This window comes from Phaseolus vulgaris, chromosome 2, assembly GCF_051622355.1.
Source record: "Phaseolus vulgaris cultivar YP4 chromosome 2, ASM5162235v1, whole genome shotgun sequence".
Lineage (NCBI taxonomy): Eukaryota > Viridiplantae > Streptophyta > Magnoliopsida > Fabales > Fabaceae > Phaseolus > Phaseolus vulgaris.
In genome coordinates this window covers 29,135,520-29,157,862 of record NC_143499.1, presented here as the reverse complement: position 1 = coordinate 29,157,862, position 22,343 = coordinate 29,135,520, and the positions used below count along the sequence as shown (strand labels likewise).

Below are 22,343 nucleotides of genomic sequence, written 5' to 3'. Positions count from 1 at the left end.
GAACGGAGAAAGAAAATTTGTGAGTAATTTTATTGATGTGATAGATAAAAAATATTTTTTAATTAATAATTTTGTAAGATTATTATATTATAAAGTTGAATTAAATTTAAAATTTATTTTTTTAATATAATATTAAAGTATTTAGAATTTATTAAGTGATTTTTTTATTGAATCACTATCAAATTATCCTTATAGTCATTTCACAGTTTTTATCTTGATATAAAAAGATTGAACATCAACTAAATATAACATTTTAATATATATATATATATATATATATATATATATATATATATACCAATAGATTTTACAATTAAACCCTTTCTTTTAACTAATATTTTTGCAAACTTTCTTCACCCATCTCCAAATTCTGATTCGAAACGTTATATAATACATAAATCATTGCAGCACCGCATGAATAAGATTTATCAGTATAGAATAAACTTTTTAGATGAGTTTAGAGTATTTTTGGATTGTTGTTTCTAGTTAAAAAAACATTGTTGCTTCTAAAGTTCAACTAAAATGAATTTTAAATTGTGTCTGAGAAACGTGTTCCTTAACAATAAATTTGATTACAAGGTGTTTGACAATGATCTTTGGGAATGAATAGAGTGAGGGGCCTACAATACAAGTGTTAGTGGTTGGTTTGGTAGATGATTGTGAAGGCTACGTTCTAACACCTTCTATTCCTTCCCTTCACGTCTTTCAAATACCTTCAACAAACCTTTCTTTCAAATATTATCTTCCACTTTCTCAATGCAAAATTATTAAACAGAATGGAAATGAGCAAGTAATATTCAAGTTGCTTGGAAAAGCTAAAATGAAATTACACCATAAATTACGTATTTTTAAATGAGTTCATTTCTTGACAAAAAATTAATCCAATTTAAACTATTGAGAAAAGGAAGGTTATATAAAAAATAGAAAATTAGAAAAACAAAAATATAACTATTAAAAACATACAAAACTATATTTTTTTTTAAAAACCGAAATATTTGTAAAAAATCTAAATTATGTTTTCAACATAATTGATTATATTATAAATATTACTGACATAATTAATTATATAACTAATTTTTTATTAATATTTATGTTTTTATAATAAAATAAATAATTAAAGTAATATTATTGAAATAAAAAGATTAGTAATAAATAAATATATTTAACTTTCTTCATATTTGTGTTGTGAGTCTAAAAGTGTTTGCTTTTCACTTTTTTTTTTTCATTTCTTTCCAAATTCAAACAAAGTACAAAGAAATTGGGAAGGTGTTCCGGATAATTTTAATAGCTTTTCTTATTGTATCTAAAACCGTATTCTAAGTAAATTATTGATTAGATATTTAATTTTTTTTATTAAATGTTTAAAATTAAGGAGTTGTATATGTTTCTTCCTTTATCCTAAAATGTAAAAAAAGTTAAGATGTTTGGATTAAGATAAATAGAATGAAAAATGTAGGAAAAATTTATAAAAATTTATAAGTGATATGAAAAGTGTGATTAAAATTATATTTTTTTAATAAATAAAAACGTAATTTTACATATTTATCATTGTATTTAAAAATTAATATAAAGCTAAACTTTCTCATGGGAATAATAGGATACAAAGGATAACATGGTAAAAGCAAAACTTTCTCAGTAAATCTTCACAAACTAGTAAAGATTATTCCATCACTTTCTGTTTTTTCACTCTCTCTAACCACTACAAACCCCTTAATCTAAACATAAATTTTCTTTACTTTTCAATCGGGTAAATAGTAATCACCGAATCCAAAAAAATACATAAAATATCATATTGTCTAGAAGATAAAATATTATTTCTTTAATCTAATCAATTATGTAATATTCATAAAATACATACCACATAAATAACCCATTATGATGCAAGGAAAATTCAAAGCCTGTATTGTTTTTTGTTTTTAATTTTTATTTATCGTGTTTTTCTTTAATTTCTTCTCCTCCAACTTGTCTTATTTACTAAGTAGGCCTGTGCTTCAATTCTGAATCTTCATTAAGTTTTTACTATTTAATTCAGATATTTTTATCTATAACAAAAATTAAAAAAAATAAAAATCATATAAAAAAGTTTCATAATGATAAGCTTCAACTGAAGTGGGTTATGTTAGTTTGAAGTTATCTTTCAATTCTCTCACTGGCAATAATGAAGTCAACCCTCCATTACCATTTTTCAACTAACTCACTTCCTGCCACTGTCAAAAAAAGGAGAAAACAAAAATATCTTTCAATTAAAAAACATTTACCACCTTATTTTGAAATGTAGGAAAAAAAAAGTGGACTCTAACACAAATCTCACTTTATAATACTAAACTCAAACACTGTTATAAAAAAATTTGTCTCTTTTATAGTAACTAATTTGAAAATAGCATTTAAAATAATTTGTAATTGAATATATATATATATATATATTTATATTTATATTTATAGCCATGTGAAAGAGGAGTAGGAAGCAAACTGTGCATTCTAATGTGCAGAGTGCATTAGCATTGGATCTGAAAGCGAGTTGAAGAAGAAGAAGAAAAGAAGAAAAGAAGAATGGCTCGTGCGGGAGGGATAACAAATGCTGTGAACGTGGGAATCGCAGTGCAAGCCGATTGGGAGAACCGCGAATTCATCTCTCACATTTCTCTCAACGTTCGTCGCCTCTTCGACTTCCTTGTCCAATTTGGTACACACACTTTTCCTTCTCTCCCAAACGGCTCGTCACGGTGTCGTTTTATCTATCCGTGAAACCGCATCACCATTGTGTCCTTCTCGTTGTTGGGTATCCCACGAGTGTTGGAGCACGTTGAATCACGCCAAAAGCATATAAATGTTGAATTTTTATTCTGCCCCTTTGAAAATTAATGTGTTTTTCAGAGGCGACGACGAAGAGCAAGTTGGCGTCTCTGAACGAGAAGCTGGATGTGTTGGAGCGCAGGTTGGAACTGCTTGAAGTTCAAGTGGGCAATGCCTCGGCCAACCCTTCTCTCTTTGCCACATGATTTTGTGTTGTAATACGGCTTTCCTGTAAGCACTCTCCACCTATGATGTAAAATCTAAACGGAATTCTTGATGATATATGTAAGTCGTTCATAAATCAAAGTTGAAGTGTTTGATCAGTGTCATGCTTTGTTCTGTAACTACAACTCTTGGTTTCTCTATTTATTGGGTGATCCTATAGTTAATTGCACTGCTTTATTTGTAAGTTGGAGTTCATAAGCACGTTGCAATTCTCGGATTCTTCCCTGTTTGCCATGTGACTAACTCACAATGCCTTTTAACTTAGCCCCTTCCAGTGTCATTATAAATTGATTTGGATAAAATTGTCTTGAAGCATCTATAGGAAAAGAATAAGTAGAAAAAGAAAAGAAAAATCTTCATAAGCTTAAATTAGCCGAAATTAGTTTATGTAAATAAGTTATGAAAATCAGCTTTTAAAGGAACTAATATAAGAAGGTTTCTATAAATCAACTAATATATAAGTTAATTTTAGTTTTCTTTTTCTTTTTGTCTTTCTCTTTCTTTTTTTTTTGCTTTTACGAGTGTTTAAAGAAAAATTTATCTACGTAGGCTTTTAGTCCCTTTCATTGTAGCTATGTGTTTTCATTGCATGCCCAGTGCTTAAGCTTACATGATAAATGCTGTTCCTCTGCCACCTTAATTTCATTTGCGACATACTTTTAATGCATAATCAATCACTTGACATTTTACGTATACACAGTGAGGAATGTTAATGTTGCCCTTAACAGTTTATCGCTTATTCTCAACAGCATTTCTTTTATGCCATTGGATAATTACTGAATTTTTCACACTGTCCAATCTCTTTCCTTCCACCTCTTCTTTTGCTTGTTCTCATTGTAGCAGTAATTTGAGTGTTCTTAAGGGGCATAATTTACAATGTGGAAGAAACAGTGTAGTTTATGAAATTGATCATGCAAAAAATCTCAGTGATTAGTTGTAGGTCATTTTTCCTTGGAGGGGAAAAATTATTATCACTTTACTGTAACTGTGGACCTGAAGCTTGCCTTTTAATCAGACAAATATTTCTTATGCTACCTTTTAGTATTGCTACTGCATAATATGGCAGATATGCTGTCAATGCAATTTCAGACATTTTCTTTATTATTGTCATCAACACGTTATTTCTTAATTAGGGCCATGCCAGGGATAAAAAGGGAGGAAGAAGTGTCTGAACTGGCTCTTTGATAACAGTAGGAATTGTGTGTCAAATTCTGAATAGCTTAAATTTCCCCTCTTTACTCTGAAACGGAATATATCTTTGATTGAATCAGCGTCACTGAAAATCTTTTGCCCTACATTATCTCATTCAGTCCAGCATTAGGACAGTACATTTTGAATATATCTACTCAAGCCTGTTAAAAATGAAAATTTTTGTTCCTGCACGTGTTTTCTCTTACTTTTTCTACGACTGGGAGAAAGATGAGGAGATGGGGTAAGATAAAGATAGTAATGTATAGATAATATGGGGAAAAAATGAAGTTGTGAAAAAATGTTATAGAATATATTGTAAGATGTAATAACTAGTGAAAAACTATGCGTTGTAATGGTCAATCATTTGTTCAATAATACCCATCAAAGAATAGGTGTTTCAGGGACGCGATCAACTCAGAGGGAGGATGTTTGGTTTCAAATGAAATTGTTTTCTTTTAATAAAGTTGCTTCACAAAATACTATAAAACCTTTCTTTTCCATCCGTGTCATTTGAGAGTTTGGACAGTCCAAAACTTGAAATATTCATTAAGGTTTGAGTTTTATGAATGCTTCCTAAGAAACAACACGTGTCTGATCTTTATGCTCAACACATTCCTCCTCCATAAACCGTTGATCTAGGAAGACACTGACGCAACTATTGTTTATCACTAGTATTTCGATCGTGATTCCACACAAATAATAAAGATCATTCAAATGGCCAACATTTATGTTGTTGACATATTTCTACCCAAACAAAAAAAGAGATAAAAGGACCCCTTAGTAAGTTCCTGGCTGGACTTAGAATATTCCTTACATATTTAGGTGTTCGTCCTAGTTTATGTAACCAGTCCAAGTCCACCAATGTGTCAAGTTTGACATATTTAGCTTTGTTCAATGCACAGTTATACTGTATTAATATTAAATCACAATCAATTTAGTTTATGCAATTTTTTATCAGTCAAGTTCGGACTTGGCAAATGATATGGCCTTTTGCATTTGACCCACTTTATTCCTTTCACTCATAAAAATGAGGCCGAGCAAGAGAGATTAGTTTGAAGGTGCATTGATAGGATGAAATTACCATCACAAAAACTAGTATTTTCTCCTTTACCATATGAAATGTATTATGACTAAAGCAGTTATGAAAAACGAATCAAAAGAATTCCATTTTCAACCATTTGCTATCTCGGCTGTGGATGGGACAAGGCTTGTGTGGTGATGGTTGATTCTGCTGTTGATGAAGTTGAGGGCAGCACCCTTTTCTCTATGACAATAGAGTAGCGGTTTGATCCTCCAAGGCTGTCAATGGACTTCATGTATTCTGATGCATTGTTTTCTATGATGAGAGCATCCTCTAACTCACGGACAATGTCCACCATGTTTGGTCTATATGCTGAGAATGGTTCAAGACACTGCAGTGCTACTTCCACCACTCTCCACATTGCCTCTGCATGGTATGCCCCCTTGATGCCAGGATCCACAATTTCTTCCATCTTTGATGCTCTTATATATGGCTTAGCCTGCAATGCATGCAAAGTTATTTCTTAGTGACGTCAACAAAATGTAATTTAGTACAATCCAATAAAACAAAACATTTAGTACATGGACCATACCCATTCAACCAAGCTCCACTCATTCCGTGGTCTCTTTATGTCAAGAGGTTCCCTACCAGTCACAATTTCAAGTAAAACCACGCCATAGCTGAAGACATCACTCTTCTCCGATAATTGTTGGGTTTTGTAGTATCTGCAATGCATGGGGATAAGTTTCTGGTATTGTAAAAGTTGTTTAGATTATAGTTGTATTTTGTAACAAAGGTAAAATAGAGTTGAAGTGACAGATTCTTTTTCTTCTCGTTTGAAATCTCACAGATTATCATCTATTGAAATTTGTAGTTACTTGTATATAGAACAACTAGTTTCTATACGTTTATGAATAAATATACTCTTCATATAGGAAATTCTCATCAGAAACATTTCTTCAATCTGTCTGTAGTTGACAGTGCTTCCATGACACAGAACTCAATGCGGTAAATGATAGGAGAGTTTGGGCCTTTCTTTTTCAAATATTATTTGTGTTTAAGGGCCTTTCTTTTTCAAATATTATTTGTGTTTAAGGGCCTTTCTTTTTCAAATATTATTTGTGTTTAAGGGCCTTTCTTTTGAGATGATTCCTAGAATCCTTTATGTGGGTAGTGTAATAAATCTTTTGCTCAAAGTGATGGAGGAAAGCAGTATCAGAAGTTGTGGTTAAGACATGATAAAAATGTCCACTTACTCAGGATCCAGGTACCCTGCAGTTCCTCTGACTTCAAGAGAAACGTTACTGTCACCTTCTTGAGGAGCATATTTTGAGAAACCAAAATCTGCAACCTTAGCGCACATGCTATGATCTAGAAGTATATTGCTTGATTTTACGTCCCTATGTATTACTGAACGTCCTGGAAATGTATGGAGATATGCCAAACCTGCTTAATTAGAAAATTTGTTAACATTCAACATGATATTGATTAAAATTGTAATGAAGACAGATAAGACTAAGGATGCATCATGCCATGTTTCTCTTTAGATCCATGATGAACCAATTAAAGCATTGTCAGATATTACTTGGTGAGTATTGTCTCTCCCTCTCTCTCTCTCTCTCTCTCTCTCTCTTCTAATGCATTGCAACTATGAAGAAACACTATCAGTGATGTGGTTCCTGTTCCTCCCAGTAAATCTCACCATATTTTCTTTATCTACAATTCTAAAACAACAGAACAGAGGCTAGAATAACTTATTTTTAAGCTAGACTAGGAATCTGCTGAAAGCTTATGATATTTGAGGAATAGTAGCCTCAATTTTCCCCAAATTTTAAAGCTTCCTTTGCTACTATGCATGACAAAGCTGGCCTCCAACCAACCTGCCACTAGTTTGATGGTATAGATTGACAGTAAGTATTCTCTGACCCGCTAACTTGGTAGGCTAGAGGCAAGCCCAGGTGGTTTGCCGGTTCTTTTTTATAATTAAAAATTAAAATAAAAGAAATAGTTTAAAAAAATAAATTATTTTATTGTTTTATTTGAAAGATAAAAAATACAATAATATAATAATATTGTAACTTAAATTATCCATACTTATAGGTTAAATTTTATTTATTAATTATAATAAATTAATTTAATATGTTAAAGTAATAATTCTCTCACTTTATCCAATGAAAGACATTCATTTAACTACCTAAGGAGTTAGAAAATAGGCCTCATTTTTAGTCAACCAAAATAGGCCAAAAGGCTTCAGAGTGACCCATTTTGACTAGTATTATCTTTTTTTCTTAAAATGTTAACATTAAGAATTCATGAGCTTGTTACTCTTCTGATTTAAATCATTATTTGCTGGATTTAATGTTTTAAAAGATTAAAGTCAACACTCAACAGTCCAATAACACCAAAAAATTATTAAAACTAAAATTAATATATTGTTTGAAGAGAGTTGAGGTAATACTTGTAGATTGTTGCCATTGGGTATGAAAATACTATCATGAAATGCATGCTATTTGTCGGATTCTTCTGGAATTCCCCCTCAAATACCTTCATCTTAATCATTCTAAGCTAAAAAGTGGTAGAAATCAATATGATTTCCCCCATCGTTGTCAATCAGTAAAGCTTATCATTTCCTGGAGTTTTTTATTCAATAGAATCAATATGCCTCTTTTTAGTTTATTTTCCTTCCTGATATGATTCAAGCTGTTGTGTTGATTAGGTATATTTGCTGCAGCTTAGTAAAAGTAAAACATCATATTACTTGCCTCGAGCTGCACCAAGAGCAATAGAGAGTCTAGTTGGCCAGTCTAATATTTTTCTCTTTGCAGGTTCCCCTGTTATAAAGTTGAAATTTAGAATTAGTGGGTATCAAAACAAATAATCTGAAAGGATTTTGAATGTTTACCATAGAGTCTATCTTGCAAAGAACCATTGGACATGAAAGGATACACGAGAATTTGTTGATCATTTTCATTACAGTAACCAAGAAGAGGCACTAGGTTTTCATGCTGTATTGCAGAAAGTAGGTTTAGCTGCAAGATACATCACAGATGAGATGGTGGAAAAGTAGGCAATTGTTAAAACTTCAAAAAAGAGGAGTTGGGGAATGTAAGAGCCAGGGATGTAGTGACTTCACTTTTGAATTACTCTTGCAGCAAAAAAATGTTAATTAGGAAAATTTCCTGGGAACTTTGATAATCTAATAAACTAAATAATGCCTATTGTACCTCATTATCAAATTCTCGAGTTCCCTGCGTTGATGTGGCTGAACGGACTTTCACTGCCACTTCTTGACCGTCATTTAGAGTGCCCCGGTAAACAGAACCAAATCCTCCTTCCCCTATCAATGTTTTGTACCTTTCTGTGGCCACCTCTATATCTTCCAAAGTGAATGTTTGAATTGATACAGACTTTATTAAGAAATCATCTTTGCTTGGCAAAGAGAATATTACATCTGCATGTTTTTGTAGAAAATTATGTCATATACTCAAGTGTAAATTGAACAAAACCTACATGCTAAAATCAGTGTCCCTCTCACGCAGAAGAAAAAACACATTGATAGCGGTGTGATCAATGAAGTTCTCGTGCTAAGTGCACAGGTATGGAATGCAAACTTTTAACAGTCATTTATATAGAAATTTGCATATGTTAATTTTCTAATAGATTTTCCCCTTCGTTACTTTCATCACAATACACAACATTATGTGCGAGTTCCTGACTGAAATGGTAGCTTAACCCTAAATTTGCTTTAGTTACATGCACGGGTGACAAGCTAAACAATAGAAGAAAAGTGGAATTAATATTGAAGACAAGGGCTGTTGAAATCTATAAAATGTGAAGGGTAATGCAATTAAAGATGTATGTCTCTTTAAACCTTTCTTCAGAACACCAAAATCTCAATTCATATTTATCTTGCTTGTTCTTTTTGAAGCCAATAGAAATTGAAACTAATTCTTTTTTGTATGTAAAACCATGTACATAATAAAGGTAATAATCTTTCAAGACCATTGATCTTATGATCCGGGATTGCATTTAAAAAGGGAAGTGAGTATATATTTGTGTTTTCTAATCTTAAAAGTAAATGTACTGTTTTAGAATGCAGAGAGACATAGGATGAAAAAAGGATTAGAAAAGACAAAATGCGTACTTGTTTCCATTAAGTAGTTCTTTCCACCAAATCCTTCCCATGGAATCAACTTTTGTCTATAGCGGCAAACAAAAATGATTCCAACTGCCACTGTGATCAAAAGTGATCCACATGTAATAGCACCAATGACAAATACTTGTCCAAATCTAGGTTCTTTTGCTTTGCATCTTCCGTAACTGAAATATTAATGCTAAAATAGTCAAATTATGCTTTAATTAAAGCGTCTGTTTTCCCGTTTCAGAGAGTGCATCATACTCTGTATTGATCAGTGAACCATTCAAATTAGCTGGAGTGTATTCGCTCATGCGTTTGTTGCAGCCAAAATACCTAAGAATGAATAGAGTACAAGCAAAATTTGTAGAAAGTATATTAAAAAACTAAATAATTAAAAGTGACTTCTTGGTATAGATGAAATAGAATGTCAACTCAAATACTTACAAAGATTTTAAATATGGCAGTGAGGCAATTGATTCTGGAAGTGACCCCATAAGATCATTGTAGCTTAGATCTCTGCACGGAAATATAAATCAATCAACACAGGAACAAGTTTCAGTGGTAGGTAATTTTCTTGATGACACTAGTAGGAAAATTCTCTATGATTTGAATCTAAGTGCAGGAAGGAAGAAATAAGATCAGTATATGTAACATAATAATGTCAAAGCATATCTTTCCAAATATTATCCATGCAGACATCGCATATAGAGGCATATCTGCACCTACTAAAGTGTCACAGAGAAATAAAGGTTAGGATGCACATGAATATTATAGATACTGCTTAATTGATATTTTCTACCTCTTCTGTTACTAACCTAATTCCATAGAGTTTTGCATAGGATGTTAGAGCATGTACTGAGATATCAAATCAGAAGGATTTATTTCAATTGAGTGTAACCCTAATGCAGTTATGTATTGTTGGGAAAATCATAACTAATTCTCCCATCTTTGTGTAGATACAAAATGGGCACCTTTAGAAGAAATAAGCAAACAAAAGAAAATAGAGCAAAATAGAACAATGACACCAAGAATTTTAACGTGGGAAAACCTCCTTAACTTGATTAAGGAGTAAAAACCTATGGGACCTAGTTCAGAAAATGTTTTCACTATAAAAGTAGAATTACAATATTTGTTTCTTTCACTCTATGAGGATAACACTTAATCTCACCGAACTAGGATGAAATACAATGTCTCTCTAGCCTCTCACTAGGATTTTTAGTCTCACACTATGGTGGATATCAATTCTCTCATTTATTCTCTATGTTACTCTTCTCACTTGCTTTCTTTTTCTTCCTCACAAGTTCCGTTTATATCGAGAAGAAGAGAAAGACTTCTTCATAAAATGATAACGAATAACTAATGTTTGTCACATTTTCAAGATACCTTCAAAAAATTATCTTCAACTTTCTAGGTTGAACTTCATAGTCTTCAAGAGTTTGAAATAACCATCATTGAATATAATCAATGGATCATTTAACAAGATTCATTGGTCATGGTCTCCCATTAATTAAGAAGGGATTCCCAACATGTATTGTTCATATGTGTATATGATACAGAATCCATGTATTACTACACGGTTATGCTTCCTCGCTCCTTCAAGAAGGAGAATAAGGGCTACAAACAAAACTTGTTTATTAGATCATGCAATTTTCGCCATCCATTTAAATCAAATTTCAGGTAAATGCATGTTGAGCCGAGTAAAAGTGAACCTTCTAGCAATTTGTTCAGTAATTAAGTGTTATGGTTCTGCTTATTTTCATGATAACATCAACAAGTATAATAGAAGTACTATAATTCAGCTTGTGACATCCAGTCATAGCTAAACATTTTAGAAGGGATCATTACATTGATGTCAACAAGGAGGACGGTGGAAACGAGGGAATATAACCATTGAAATTGTTGTGGCTCAGGTTCCTGCACATGACCAAATAATTACATCAATGCATATCACAGTCCCAGATTATCCTCCAAAAATAGAAGTAGAAACAATTGAATTAGAGTTTTGAAGGCAATACAGTATTTTTAAGTTGGTCATCTCAGTAACAGTAGAAGGAATTGGTCCTTTGAAATTACTTGAGGAAAGATCCCTGGTAATAAGGAAAAAAAAAATGTAGATAACAATAAAAGTTTACGAAAAGGGGAATAAACACATAAAGAAAACACTTCATTTATCTAAACAAGAACCTACTTAGCTAGAGATATGGATTGGTTGACAATTGCATGTATCAATGCATTAAAGCCGCTATCTATATTGGTCTTTGTCTAGGTATTCCTATAGACATAGTTGTGAGATTGAGTGCATGTTTGGTAAAGTATTACATGGAGTAAAAATCCATCTTTCTTATTTTCTTCAAAAACTCTCAGCTGAGCGAGTTTTTAAATCACGTAATAATTCAAATCACTGACACTATGGATTAAATTCACCAGGGTTACATTTCATTTCCACTGTGATCATCCTGTGTTGGGTTATTAAATCCATAATGAGTTGATATACATGAGGCAGTGTTTTAACTAGAACTGAAGGACTTACAGCTTGGTGATAACAGACGAGCCATTTGAACCATCACACTCTATTCCGTGCCAGGGGAAAATACAAGGGTCTCCAGTCCAACTCTCTAGCACTTTTTTGTTTTGGTTTTGCAACAACAGTTCTTCTCTAATCTTCTGAATCACTTCCACTGAAGTAAAAATAAGAGAGAAAGAGATTGAAGATTGGTTACAAATTAAAATACACCCATATACCATCTTAAGTGTAGAAATGAATAAGCAAATGGAATGCAAAGAACTAAGGGTGTATTTGGACAAACTTCTCTGTAAGGATTCCTAAAAGAGAAAAATAAGAAAAAAATATATGAACTACTCAAAAGTAGCTCACCACAGATTAAAAAATAAAACTCTAGAGAGTTATATGAGAAAGTTTCTACAAATTAGATTGTGTAAAATAATTTTACTTTTGAAGAAGCTGATATAATTTTTTCTTAGCTTTTTCTTCTATAAATTCTTAGAGAGAAGTTTATCCAAATAGGTCCCAAAGGCAATAACCCCACACAAAAAAGGAGGAAAACAACACAAACACGTTTACCATCTTTTTGGTTGGTCTCTTCAATCCATGATCGCATTTGCAAGATCTCATAAGCATTCAAAAGGGGTCCAAACTCAGCACCAGATGCCTTGACCAAGGTTAAATTAAGTGAACCATTTGCTGAAACGTTCAAGACAGTGTATGTATAGTTGGACCCTCTAGCCAATATGTCAAATTTCTCCCGTTGAATCTCACCATTAACATAGATGTCAAACACCCTTTTTCCTTCTTTGACAGTGCTATTTAATTCAAGGAAGTAGAGAAAGACACGATATTCATAATCCTCAGTGTCAAGGCTACTCTGGATCTCCAATCTCTCAGGGTGGGTAAGAGCAGTTTGTAGAACTTGTAGAGGTGGTGTCATGTTGGACTTGAGGTCAAAATTGCTAACATTGTAAGACAATAGGAGAGCAGATGGTGGACTTGAAGTTGCTTTCCACATTCTATCACTTGGGTCATTTGGGAACCTATAATTTGGTAAAGTAGCCATATTATAAGACCTTCTGTTCATGTTCGTAGTCCATGGTTCCAAGAAGCAAAACAAAGTTATAGACCAAACACTAAACACAAATCACTTCAATAGAAAATTAAGGATAAATCCCATTGACACCCTTTTTGCAATTTGCACCACTTACGGTGTATATGTGATGACAGTAATTCTTGTGAGTCACATTATAATGGATTGAGTGATAGATTTTTGGCTTCTCGTTTTGTTGTTATTTTTATTACGATGCATCTTATTGCATCATTAAGAGAAAAACCTGTACATCATTGGATCATAAAGAGAAAAAGCTGTACATAAATGTGTGTTACACTTCTGTCTATTAGGTGAAGATAGGTTATCTCATGCATTTGTAGGTATGTTTCTTGCACATGGTGCTCTACTTGATTGTCTAAAGCATGACCAAGAACAATGCAAATTGCTATTATTTATCCCCTAAATATGTTGATTGAATATTTAACATCCATTCTAAATATTGTGAATATAATGCTTCCATAAAAACCATTAAGTGATGATGACTCCTAAGCCTTGTAGATTTCTAGGAGATACACTTTTTTGATAAATGTTGGTGAAATTTACCTCAAACTAAAGTATATGACGTACCTGATTTCATCTTTTGTGCCCCAAAGACTATTTCTGCTTATCAATTTTAAAACACTGGCAGGCAAATCCTCTGAGAGGTAATCTTCAGGCAATGGCCTTAATTCCAGCTGAGAAATAAAGGGATCCACCTCCCCCTTCACTAAGCAGAAGTCTATGTTGTCTTTGGTAGCCCTAAAAACTCCCTCAATCTCAAAGTCCTGGGGCGTGGATGGTCTCACTGCACCTAATTGTGTTACCCCAATTGAAACATTAAAGGAAGAATTTACACTGTCAAATGGAAATGTGCCCCTTATCAGATATACTTTATTCTTAATTGTTGGCAAATTGTAACATCTTTTTCCTTCATCTATAGAAAACAGTCGAACTTTTTCATTCAACCCAATTTTAGGTCTTCTGCAGCTTCCTCTGTCAGGGAACCATGAGTAATCTGTTGTGTAGTTTAAGGTGGTCTGTGGATCTGTGTAATTTGAATCAGCACAACATGCTATGTTTTCAAACCCTACAAAAAATGTCACGGATTATATTTATTTTGTACTAAAAGGGATTTTCCCCTAAATAAATTTGAGCAACATAAATAAAAGAAAGTGTAAAATGGTTTTAAGATTCTCTCTGTTTGGAAACTGAAAGTATAAAACTACCAGTTCTATTTCTTCATCCTCACAAATTTTTGTTTGTTTTTTCTCATTTTAACTGTGATTATCACTTGACCTTTACTTTATATTAATTTTTTTGCTACAATTATTGGAAAATATACCAGGTAATAGACATCATGATCTAAGAGAATTATAACCTTAAGTTACTAACCTTCAGTTGCAAAGCCAGAAACTGATCTGATAAATATATGCAGACAAACAGCACTTGCCACAACCAGTCTCAATACCCAAATTTCTGGTAATTCCATCATAATCTGAAATAGAGGTTACCCCATTGGTTTGCAAACTTGAATCATGCCAACTAACACTTCATCACCTAGTACCATAAATCTTCTTCTGAATTCCATTTCTTTCTCTGCCTTGATCATCAACACTCTTGAGTTTTCCTATATCTCAGATTAGGGGAGAAATGAAATAAAGCTTGCTTAATCCCATAATTCTGAGAACTTGTCTCTTGTGAAAGATTTTGACGCCATTTTGCACAAGTACTGAATTGGATGGAGGATTAGAAGAACAAATATTCTTGAGATATAGGGGTTTGACTTCAAGCCTGGAAACGGCAGGAGGTAGTAGCTAGGAAAGAGATGGAAGACGAGTAAGGAGATTGAATTAGTATAAATCCAAAGTTAAATATTTCTTTTATAGTTTTATATGTTATTGACGTTAAACATTATTTTTCATGGAGTGGTGGTGGTGGTTGCTTGATTATGTGTATTTAATATTGATATGGTGTAAAATAATTGGACAGACCACTCCTTCGTCTTCTTCTGCCTTCATTCCTCTCATTTGAAACCATGGATGTTAAATGATCAAAATAAGAGTGGTATCTTCATGGAACAAATTTGAACTTTTCTGGTATACGTAGCAACTGTAAGTGACGTATCGTTGAATATATTTATTATAAATTTGTATACTTAGCTTTTCACTAATGTTGACCTATGCATTTTTATACAAATGGTTATGGACATTATTGTTAGAGTCTCGTGTATCTGATTTCGCTTTAGGTAGGTAATGAAGTTACGGGGGAAAGGAATTCAAATAAAAAATTACTAAATATAGGAATTGTGATTAGTTTCAAAGACGAGACTGTTCATTCTCATGCCTAGCACTATCAACACACCAATTATTCCCTTTCATGTTTTCTATAATATTTTACTTACAGATAAACATTTGAAACCAAGTATGAAGAGGAAGTGGCTCAAGAAAACCCCAAAAGAGCAGGTAACCCCTTCACATCCTTGTAGTACTAGCCTAACTTTTAAGCGTGATCAGACTAAAAATTTCTTCACAAATTAAATTACTATCCATTTATCAAAATTTAGCAGAATTTATTGTCAATATAATTGCTTACCTAATCTCATATATAGCTTCTTAGTCATATACAGAAAGGATAGATGTTGATATGATTAACATATAACTTTTTTGTTTGGTCAATCTCAATCCCATAACACGTTCAAGCACATCTCATTAACCATAAACTTGTATTTTGTGTAAAAAAGAATATTGTTCTTTATAGTATTAGTCCGAGTAACAAGTTGCATAGAATATTTATATATTGCCGGTAATTTCAAAGCTGGTAAAAGGATTCAAATTGAAGATTAATGTTTAAGTTAAAAGAATTTGATGCAGTCATCATCATCTTGCTACATCAGCTATCAAAATTATCCTTACCAAGACAAAATCAATTACTTTTTCCCTTATTTTACATGAACATTAAGTCAATGCAATTCAATTTCCTAATTCTTCACTTCAAGTTTGAAATCCTAATCAATGGTGGCATACATTAATAAATCATCTGGGAAAAACTCAGGTTAAATTAGCCTTTTGGGTATGATTAAAGGTTTTCCCCATTATATATTATATATTATACATTTTGGCCTAAGATTTTAAATATGATTATTCCATTCGAGTTGGCTTGCCTATACCCGACAAAGTGAATTGATACTTCCAATGGATTTACGCATATTTCTGTATTAAGCTTTGTCTGCTAATAATACATGCATATGCCCAAAACCTCTATTATAAGGCCAAGCTTCAACTCTACATATTATCTTTGGAAAATAAAATAAAAAATCATCCAACACTTGCCACAACAACTGGTAGAAGACCTTTCATAATCAATCATCAACCAAAATAATAGTTATAAAATAAAAACAAAACATTCCATTCATCTTTAATAAGTCAATCTAATTGGAATTATCTACTCAACATTAATCGTTTTTATATTACGTCAAGGGGAAATCCCAAAATTTTGAAATTGAAGTAATGTTTCTTTTCATTCATTTCATGTAAAATTCTTCTTTCAAATGGAAATGAACTAGAGTAATTATAATCCCTTTTCTAATTTTATTATTTTGTACCACATTATCTATTATATCCTTTTTTAAATGGTTAAGAATAAAAAAAGTAAAATTATTGAATATAGGAAATTTAAAAAGAAATACAACATAAATATCAAATAGATTAAAATCTATGAATATATTGGGTTTGAGAAAATTAGAAAAAAAGATATGAAATAAAAACCTAGCATTTCTTATATTACTCACAGGTTTAAACAGCAAAATAAAATAAAAAACACATTTCAATCAACCAAGCAATTCCAATTTTCCATTTATTGCTTCTCTTTCTTTTCTATTTCTCCACGATTCCTCCTCTACCAATTACACTATATCTTTTCGTTTTCTATTTTTCTTCACTCCACCCCCTCTTCACCCCCATGGTGGAAGTTCATGTTTTCCACTTTATATCCATATATGGATTACAAAGCATATATATATTTTAAACATTATACACTTATAAGTTTTTTTTTGTCCCTTTTTCTATTCCATATTGTTCTCCTTTACTGGGTGTAATTTAGTTTTTGAGTATTCTTGTGTCATATTTTAGGGGAAAATTTTGTAAACTGCATGATAAGATCTAAACTTAAAATTATATTTTAAAATACTTTTTTTAAAATCCAACCTAAGAAAGATGATCAGCATTAAATAGGAGTTCATCAGATTGCCATAAACTCATAAACACATTATAGCACAATGACTTAGAGAAAACACTGAAAAAGCCAGATCATTGGCAAGTTTAGGTCTTTATTATGCAAACAAAATTAAATAACGCTATGAGATTTGTTAATCTAGTTCCTTGAATTGCTTTATTGTACGGTATACAAAAAGCCCATCAAGCTACATAATTTACAAAGCTTGATGCAAAACAAAATACTTTGAAGCAACATATTTAACAGTTCCTCCATGTCTGCAGTGCAAAACAAATCAAATGATTCACTAACTCGCACACTTTCCCTAAGATACAGTTCTCTACGACCTCTGGTTTTTTGATGCAAAACGAAGGACTAGGTAAAATAAAATCCTGTATAGCACAGCCCAACCAAACATTATAAGCACAACTGTCCTCTTCCTACGTCCATCAGTCTTGATATGTAGACTATCCAAGATCTGAAAACCGATAATGGGTACTTGATCAATATATCCAAACGTATCATTGCACTGGTACTGGTTCATCAAGAGCCCCTCATAAGGGTATGTCATCGTTGAAATTATGTTCATCCAACGCCAGTAACGGGGAATGTCATGGCTGTTCAAGAAGTATCCGCAGAACAAGAAGAACAAGGCAGTGAAGGCAATAACCATAGCATAACCCAAGATGTAGTTTGGCACCACTGAGCTCACAAACACCACGAATGAATTGGTTGACAGAAGAGAAACGAAGAGAACAAGCAAGAAGTAAAGAAAAGGGCCTTGAAGTTTCAGGGCAAACCAAACAATGACTGCATAGGAAGCTGCTTGGAGAAGAATAAATGGCATGTGAGTGATTATGCCTGCAATGGTGTAAGTGGAAGCTCTATAGGCATTATGAGAAGTTTCCCTTATGAAGATGAACCTCTCTTGGATGAAGGCTGGGACGGCATCATTGGAAGAGAAGAAGAAGAGGCACACTGTGAAGATGAAGAAGCTGAGGCGGTTGGTGATTCCTTGCAAATCTTGTTTAGGGTTGTGGAACATGGTGGCCATCATGAACCCCATGAAGGTAAGAACCATCAGTCTTGAGAGAAAAAGCTCAGGGGTGCGCCTTATGTTTATGAAGTTGCGGCGAATGAGAATCCATATCTCTGTTAGGTAAGAATTTGCAAACTTTGCGCCAAGGTGTTCTTCTGTGCCATTTGATGGAGTGAGGTAGTCATTCTCATTCACTGTGTAGTCACTGCTGTGGGGTGTTGGAGTCGCTTGAAGGATTTCACTCGAGTATGTGTAGTAGCCAGCTGAAGCATTGTTTCTGCTCATCACACAATTCATTATAAGCATCACAACAACAATACTTAGTTATTTGTATACACTGTAACTCAAAAGTGTTATGCCTGATCCAATTGGAAATTATGATAACTATATATTGTGTGCTATTTGTAAATATAGTCAAATTAAATTATATGAATTATCCCTTGAATTAGTTTGATTTATATTTAAACTTTTCTGAATTTTATGATTTGGGAAAATAGTGAAATATTGCAAACCTTGTGGTATTGTTGAGCTTGTGATCATTCTTAAGCCGTGCAGGTGTGAATTTGAGAAAGGCTGCACTGTTCCCAGTGCTCCAAGACATGGAAGTGTTGTTATAAGGACTTCTGAGACTGTGATCGAATTCGTCCACGGCCCTTCTACTTACCTGCGAGGAGTGAGAAAAGTCCAGAGACTTGTCGTCAAACCTGTGGCTAAGGTGCGAGGAAGGGGCATGAGAGGGTGCAACAGTGGAGAGCGAGTGTTGGTGGTTAGACAAAGGAGGTGGTTTGACCCCAGTGCGTGCAAACTCTGCAAGTACTTCAACGCCAACCTCATTCTGATCGTACTCTTGGATCACGTCAATGAGACTTTCAATGGGGTTCTCTCCCTTGGGGACTTTGCGTGGCATGCGTGACAAGTGGAGGGCCACGTCTTGCGGCGACCCTTGGAACATGAGCTGGCCCCGTGCGAGGATGATGAGGTGGTCGAGGAGGAGTTGGATTCTGGAGGAGGGCTGGTGGATGGTGAGGATGACGGTGCTGCCGCTGCGGGCGATGTCGTGCACTTTCTCGATCACGCTGTGGGCGTTGGTGGAGTCTAGCCCTGAGGTTGGCTCGTCCAGGAAGAGAAGTGATGGGCCGTGGATGATGTCCACGCCGATTGACACGCGCCGCCGCTCTCCGCCGGACACTCCTCTTGTCCCTTCATCTCCTATGTAAGTGTTCCGAGATGACTGCACCACCACAACAAACGTAAACACACAAACAAAGAAAAAAAGAAAGATAACTCATTAAGAAAAGAGATAAGATACTTTGATGAGTTCCATCAAAATTGGACAATGATACTTTGATATTTTTTATTAGTTGAATATAGTTTTGAGTGTTGATATATTGATAACTTCATTAGTAAAGAAATATTTTTTTTTTCTGTTTGAAAATGTGAACCTATGCGCAGAGAAGAGAAGGAATAATTTTGAAAAAAAAAATGTTATTTTGACCATTGGTAAAAAATCAGTTTACAAAATGTAATTTCATAAATAATTTTAAAATTATTTCGAGCGAAAAATAATTCTCTTTTCAGTTTCATTTGTGATCTGGTGCAGGACATTTAACCTATTAACACCTTTTGAAAATTGTATTGTTTTTTATCACAATTATAAACTGTACATTTCACTTGTAATATTTTTTTTTCTATTTCTATAAGATATTTTTATACTCCTTATATTTTTATACCCACCTTACACCTCCTATTTTACCTTTTATCTTTTTTTTTTCCTTTATCAATATAAAAGTTCATTTTTTAATGATTATATTATCCTAAAAATGAGTGATCTAATTGTTAGTGTAGAATGTAAAAATACTTTTTTTTTAAACTTGAAAAAGTATACTTTCACACACACCCAAAAAAATATATCCACTTTATGGGTTACTTAGTAGATGTAAAGTATTACCCTCTTTTTAGTTATTAGTTTCTTGCTACTTTCATTTTTCAAATAAAGGTTGATTTTTAGTCAAATTGGATTAACCTATAAATATATACAAATTTCTAAAATGTAATTTATATTAATTTAATCTCACAAAATCAAGTAAGAGGAGGAATTAGTAACATGAGGATTGGTGTTAGTTCTATATTGTAAATTGATTTGTCAATCCTGAATATGAAATATATATTAAAAATCCAACCTTAACTAAATATAAAATATATATTGAAAATCCAACCTCTGGAAAAATTATGATCACCCATAATGCATTGCAGAGAATGTATAAAGATGTGAATATTCATCTTTAGAAAGAATAATTTGATAACTCTAAAAAAAAATACATTTTTAATGAACAACTTTAAAAATATAATAATACATATTAATATTTTAAATTAAAAATAAATATTTTTATTTTAAAAAAATATTAATTTAACAACTACATAATCAAAGTAACTCCCTTATAAATTTTTTTAAAAAAATCATCTTTTCACACAGATTCAAACTTCATTAAAAAGTCTTATTTTTGTGTGTGTTGTGAAAGTATCCCGATCCTATATACTTTATTCGTTAAATTGCGTGTCTTTGAAGTCAAACCCTAAATCATTGTTATTTCTTTATCTACATGAGTTAAGCTTGAATTGTGTTCATGAACACATATATAAGCAAGAAATTATATCTTAAAAAGATATAAAAGAAGTGAATTAATTAGTAGCAGATTTGAATACCGTTAAGCCAAGCTGGTCAATGAGCTTCTCCACCCTCTGTTTCTTATCAGCAAGTGAGAGTGGTCCAAGGCGAAAATCAGCAGCAAACATGAAAGTCTCATACACAGTTAACATAGGGAAAAGCCTATCTTCCTGCATGATATATGCAGAAGTTCTTTTGATCAAACTTGCACTCATGGTTGCACCATCCAATGAGACCTTCCCTTTAAGGCTTCCACTAGCAATCCTCCCAGCAAGCCCATCCAAGAGAGTGGACTTTCCTGCACCACTAGGACCCATCACTGCAGTGATGCAACCCTTTGGTGCATAGCTGCTGATATCATGCAGCAAGTCCACTTCTTTACTCGACCACTTCCCCTCCACCTTCGTCTTTTTTGTCACAGTGTAAGTGAGGCACTCAAACACAAGACCCCCAGTGAAGCTCACGGGTGGTTTCCTTATGTCAATCACCGTCTCAACACGATGGTGGCCATTGGCTTGAGTCATAGTGGAGGCTATTCAGAAGGGCTCTGAAACTGAAAGGGTGGATGGTTAAGGATGTATTAAAAGAGAGGGAATAGTGCTTTGTGCTGCCGGTGAAAGATGGTGCTTCCAAAGCTATTCACCATGCTGTCTTCGTTGAAGAATCCATTTGGGGTTGTTTCCATCGAAAAGCTGAAAGTGGCTTCTCGTTTTCTTCATCGCTTGGTTCATTATATTCGCTTAAACGTAAGCATGCATATGTATCATTTTTCATATAATATTCAGTAAAGAAAGGCTGGCAATGAACCAGACTTTTTTGGATATTTATATATATTTCATTCTTGTATTTATGTGTCATGCTAACGGACTTACCAATTTCAACTATTGGAAAAACAAACAAAAAATTACTTTCGATTTCTTTTTTTGGCATAATATTGCAGATCAAACGCAATAAGATTTATTGGAAAATGATATTATAGCACCATCCTTTTCAATAATGGATATTGAACCTACGTTGTGTCACAGTTTGGGCTTAAGATCCTTATCCCTGTAACTCCCTTTCAAAAGCACAAGTTACCATAGCTGTTGAACAAATATCGAAGGACAGTGAAAGAGTAATTTTCTTAGCTGGAATCTCTTTTCCTTTCGAATCAAATTGGTGATGATCCACAAGCTTTCTTCTAGTAAATAATTATGTTTTGAATTCGACTAACTTCAAGTTTTTTTTGTGTGTTTGAAACACGTGAAAAACTAAAATTATTTGATTCTCGTAGAGTATGCTATAGGATAAGGGTGGGTAAAAAATCCAAATTACAAAATCCAATCCATAATTATCTATATCCATATTAGTTTTAATCCATTTAAATGGATTTATTTCAAATCTAAATCCATATTTTTGGATTTTAAATCAAATCCATTTAATTGAATATGGATTAGATATGGATTGGATATATTTTTGGATTA

General features: G+C 33.0%; 3 protein-coding genes across 3 annotated transcripts; 1 reads left to right on the top strand and 2 right to left on the bottom strand.

Moving 5' to 3' along the window:
- Positions 1-2,452: 2,452 nt before the first annotated feature.
- Positions 2,453-3,116, top strand: BRK1 (BRICK1). The gene is made up of 2 exons (XM_068612975.1): positions 2,453-2,683; positions 2,875-3,116. The coding sequence occupies exons 1-2, from the start codon at positions 2,551-2,553 to the stop codon at positions 2,997-2,999; spliced, it is 258 nt and encodes an 85-aa protein (XP_068469076.1). The 5' UTR covers positions 2,453-2,550; the 3' UTR covers positions 3,000-3,116.
- Positions 3,117-5,179: 2,063 nt separating this feature from the next.
- LOC137811286 (nodulation receptor kinase) lies at positions 5,180-15,078 on the bottom strand. The gene is made up of 15 exons (XM_068612973.1): positions 14,360-15,078; positions 13,556-14,054; positions 12,451-12,917; positions 11,899-12,046; positions 11,384-11,455; positions 11,214-11,282; positions 9,813-9,884; positions 9,630-9,701; positions 9,375-9,550; positions 8,455-8,681; positions 8,133-8,259; positions 7,993-8,061; positions 6,487-6,676; positions 5,823-5,955; positions 5,180-5,729 (listed from the first exon to the last, which is right to left on the bottom strand). The coding sequence occupies exons 1-15, from the start codon at positions 14,457-14,459 to the stop codon at positions 5,391-5,393; spliced, it is 2,760 nt and encodes a 919-aa protein (XP_068469074.1). The 5' UTR covers positions 14,460-15,078; the 3' UTR covers positions 5,180-5,390.
- A 2,200-nt stretch (positions 15,079-17,278) lies between these two features.
- LOC137809326 (ABC transporter G family member STR2) lies at positions 17,279-21,490 on the bottom strand. Its single transcript, XM_068610454.2, has 3 exons — positions 20,919-21,490; positions 18,728-19,446; positions 17,279-18,492 (listed from the first exon to the last, which is right to left on the bottom strand). The coding sequence occupies exons 1-3, from the start codon at positions 21,402-21,404 to the stop codon at positions 17,517-17,519; spliced, it is 2,181 nt and encodes a 726-aa protein (XP_068466555.1). The 5' UTR covers positions 21,405-21,490; the 3' UTR covers positions 17,279-17,516.
- Positions 21,491-22,343: the final 853 nt, after the last annotated feature.

Bases quoted from the DNA above. Each gene is read 5' to 3' on its own strand.
- BRK1 (XM_068612975.1), top strand. From the start codon at position 2,551: ATGGCTCGTGCGGGAGGGATAACAAATGCTGTGAACGTGGGAATCGCA. The intron at 2,684-2,874 runs GTACACACACTT...TGTGTTTTTCAG, and splicing joins CGACTTCCTTGTCCAATTTG to AGGCGACGACGAAGAGCAAG.
- LOC137809326 (XM_068610454.2), bottom strand. From the start codon at position 21,404: ATGACTCAAGCCAATGGCCACCATCGTGTTGAGACGGTGATTGACATA. The intron at 19,447-20,918 runs GTATTCAAATCT...GTGGTGGTGCAG, and splicing joins TTGACCAGCTTGGCTTAACG to TCATCTCGGAACACTTACAT. The intron at 18,493-18,727 runs GTTTGCAATATT...TGTGATGAGCAG, and splicing joins AAGCTCAACAATACCACAAG to AAACAATGCTTCAGCTGGCT.
- LOC137811286 (XM_068612973.1), bottom strand. From the start codon at position 14,459: ATGATGGAATTACCAGAAATTTGGGTATTGAGACTGGTTGTGGCAAGT. The intron at 12,047-12,450 runs GTAAACGTGTTT...TTTTTACTTCAG, and splicing joins AGAGACCAACCAAAAAGATG to TGGAAGTGATTCAGAAGATT. The intron at 5,956-6,486 runs GTAAGTGGACAT...CATGCATTGCAG, and splicing joins GCAGGGTACCTGGATCCTGA to ATACTACAAAACCCAACAAT.